This window comes from Elephantulus edwardii, unplaced genomic scaffold (assembly GCF_000299155.1).
Source record: "Elephantulus edwardii isolate Elephantulus edwardi_28Jun2011 unplaced genomic scaffold, EleEdw1.0 scaffold00042, whole genome shotgun sequence".
In the NCBI taxonomy this organism is placed as follows: domain Eukaryota; kingdom Metazoa; phylum Chordata; class Mammalia; order Macroscelidea; family Macroscelididae; genus Elephantulus; species Elephantulus edwardii.
This window is the reverse complement of record NW_006399792.1, coordinates 20209512-20212286: the sequence shown is the minus strand read 5'-3', so window position 1 is coordinate 20212286 and position 2775 is coordinate 20209512. Positions and strand designations below refer to the sequence as shown.

The 2775-nt window shown below is 36.9% G+C and overlaps 1 protein-coding gene across 1 annotated transcript in view; it reads right to left on the bottom strand.

The window, feature by feature from the left end:
- The window catches only part of CCDC158 (coiled-coil domain containing 158), a 137976-nt gene continuing 135201 nt past the window's right edge, over positions 1-2775 (bottom strand). Inside the window, exon 24 of the mRNA XM_006885340.1 lies at positions 1-77. Coding sequence (XP_006885402.1) covers positions 1-77 — 77 coding nt within the window. The remainder of the gene's footprint in view (positions 78-2775) is intronic.

Sequence of the window (2775 nt, the reverse complement as noted above, 5' to 3'; positions counted from 1 at the left end):
TCATTTCAGTAACATTTTTTCCTGGTCTTTCACTTTCTGTATCCTTTTTTCTTGATTTCTGATCATTGAAGACATTGCTGAAAATTGAGACAACAAAGTTAAAATAGCACAATCTACTAAGTTTTTTTTCTCTTTTTTAAAATTTTATCATTTTTTATTGGCTTCCTTCCAAATTTGTATACATTGTGTTTCACACTATCCTTCATTCACATTGTGTTTCATACATTCTCATGCATTGTTATGTACTGTTGAGTTGCTTGTGACTCATAGCAAGCCCATGTACAACAGCTCTGAAACTTGCTCTATCTTGTGTCAACCTTATTGTCTATGACAACACCTACCCTCATCACTTAATCAATCCATTTCCTCAAAGTTCTTCCTCTCTTTTTTTATTTTTTTTAATTCCATACATTCATTGTACACTTTTCTCCCCACCCAGCCCACCCCCACCCCAGTTCTCTCCTTTCCTTGAAAAGCAAAAGAAAAACTCCTTCATTGTTACACAATTCCCCCACCCTGCACACCCCCACCCCAAACCCCACCCCAAGTATACTCCACTCTGAAACCCTAATTCCAGACACTAAGTTTTAAAATTCTATTAAGTACTTCTTAAAAAGTCAATTTGTTACTATAGACTCATTTTGAGTTCAAGATATTCTTAAAAATGGCAATGTAGCATATTTTTTAAAAGTTGGTATTATGGTTTGAAATTTTACTGTGAGAACATTAAAGAACAGATAGACCTAAGAGTAAAGTTTTATTCCTTCAGTTCTAAGTGAGTACAATATTTACTATAGATGTGTTGTTGTTAGATATCATCAAATTGATTTCAACTCATCCTGAACTCCTATGACAGAGTAGAAATGTCATTCTAAACACTAAGGTGCATCTGATCCAGGCCACAATCTTCGCAATTACCTGCTTTGCATCAGAGAGCTGGACAATGATTAAGGATGACAGAAGAAGAATTGATGTTTTTGAGTTATATGATGCTAGAGAAAGTATTAAAGATACCATGGACTTCCAAGAGAATTAATAAGTCTGTCCTAGAGAGGGTAAAACCAAGCTGCTCCTTGGAGGCAAGGATTTTGAAATTCTGTCTCACATACTTTGGGCATACGAGTGACCAATCTTTGGAAGATATCATGCTTGGAAATTTCAAGGGACATCACAGAAGAAAACCTCAGATTAGATGGACTGACACAATAACTTAGGTAATGAGGATAAGCATGTCAGAGACAGTGAGGTTGGCACAGAATAGAGCAAGGTTCTGAGCTATTCCACATGGGGTCACTATGGATCTTAGTTTACTTTATGGCACATAACAACAGCAATCTTTCTGGGAGCCAATTATCAGATCTTTCTCTGGAGAAGCTGTGTGGTGGGTTCCAACAGCTGGCCTTATGGTGAGCAGCTGAGTGTTTAAGTCATCCACCCTAACTCTCCTTGTAGAAGTATCCATATTAGTTGTAAACAATACAAACATTTTAGAAATATCAGTTTTTCTCTGTTCCCTCAGTTTGCTGAACTGCCCCCCTAAAAGTCATTACTGTAAACAGTTGGTTTAATATGCGCACAAGGGCTCTGTTCTCTACACAAAAGGAAATGTGTGGTGCAAACTGTTCTGGAGCTCCTTTTCCTCTTAACCAAGTGTCAACATCCTTCCACTTCAGCTCATGTTTTGTTATTCAGGCACAGTATTTTATTAAATGAATGTATCAAAATATTAGTAAATAAAATTTGAAAATGTAGTTTCCTTTGTGGATTTTTTTGTTGTTTGTTTTTTCCTTTATCAATAATGATGGAGTAAGAGATTCGTATAGAGATTCTGTGCATTTTTAGAACCATTTCTTGGAGAAGTAGGATTGTTAGAAGTAAAATTTCTAGGTAAAAAAGGTGGGTGTACCTTAAATTTTGAGAAATGGTTCTGAAAATATATTTGTTTTCTCCAAAAATACTTGTTTTGGATTGTCCATGAGACATTTCATTTAGACAGCACATCCAATAAAAGGTGTTTTTTTTTTAAATTTTGAAAATAAATAAATGTATACAGAACTCTATGTGAGTGTGAAGAAAAATGGGCAATATGGTAATTAATCTTCCTTAAAAAACTCACAGTAAATAAAATCAAACACTTATAATATACAGATATACAAGGATATCTGTATATCACCATTAGGCATTTGGAATTTCCTTTAACAGTAGTTTGGTATACTTTCATATTTATTTTTATTTTTTAGTTTGATATATTTGTTATGTTGTTGTAGTTATTGCCGTCAAGTTGCCTACAACTCATAGCGACCCTATGTACAACAGCTCTAAACCCTGCTCTATTCTGTGTCAATCTCACAGTCTCCGACACACCAACCCCCATTACTCCAGTCACTGAATCACTCCATATCATCAAGGATCTTCCTCTATTATACTGTCCCTCTACCCTCCCAAGCATGATGTCCCTCTCTAAGGACTGGTCCCACCTTCCAACATACCCAGAGTAATTTTCCTACATTCATGGTTCTCACATCCCATGTTCCTATCACTAGTGTCTGCTTACAACTGTTCTTCTCTTTTGTGTTTCCATACTTGAGGGCTCCAACTCAGTTGTTGTTGTTGTTGTTGTGTGCCGTCGAGTCGTTTCCGACTCATAGCGGCCCTTATGCACAACAGCCCTAAACCCTGCTCTATCCTGCGCCAACCGCACCGCCTCTGACACACCCATCCTGATTACCCCAGTCACCAAATCAATCCATCTCATAGAGGGTCTTCCCCTCCTGC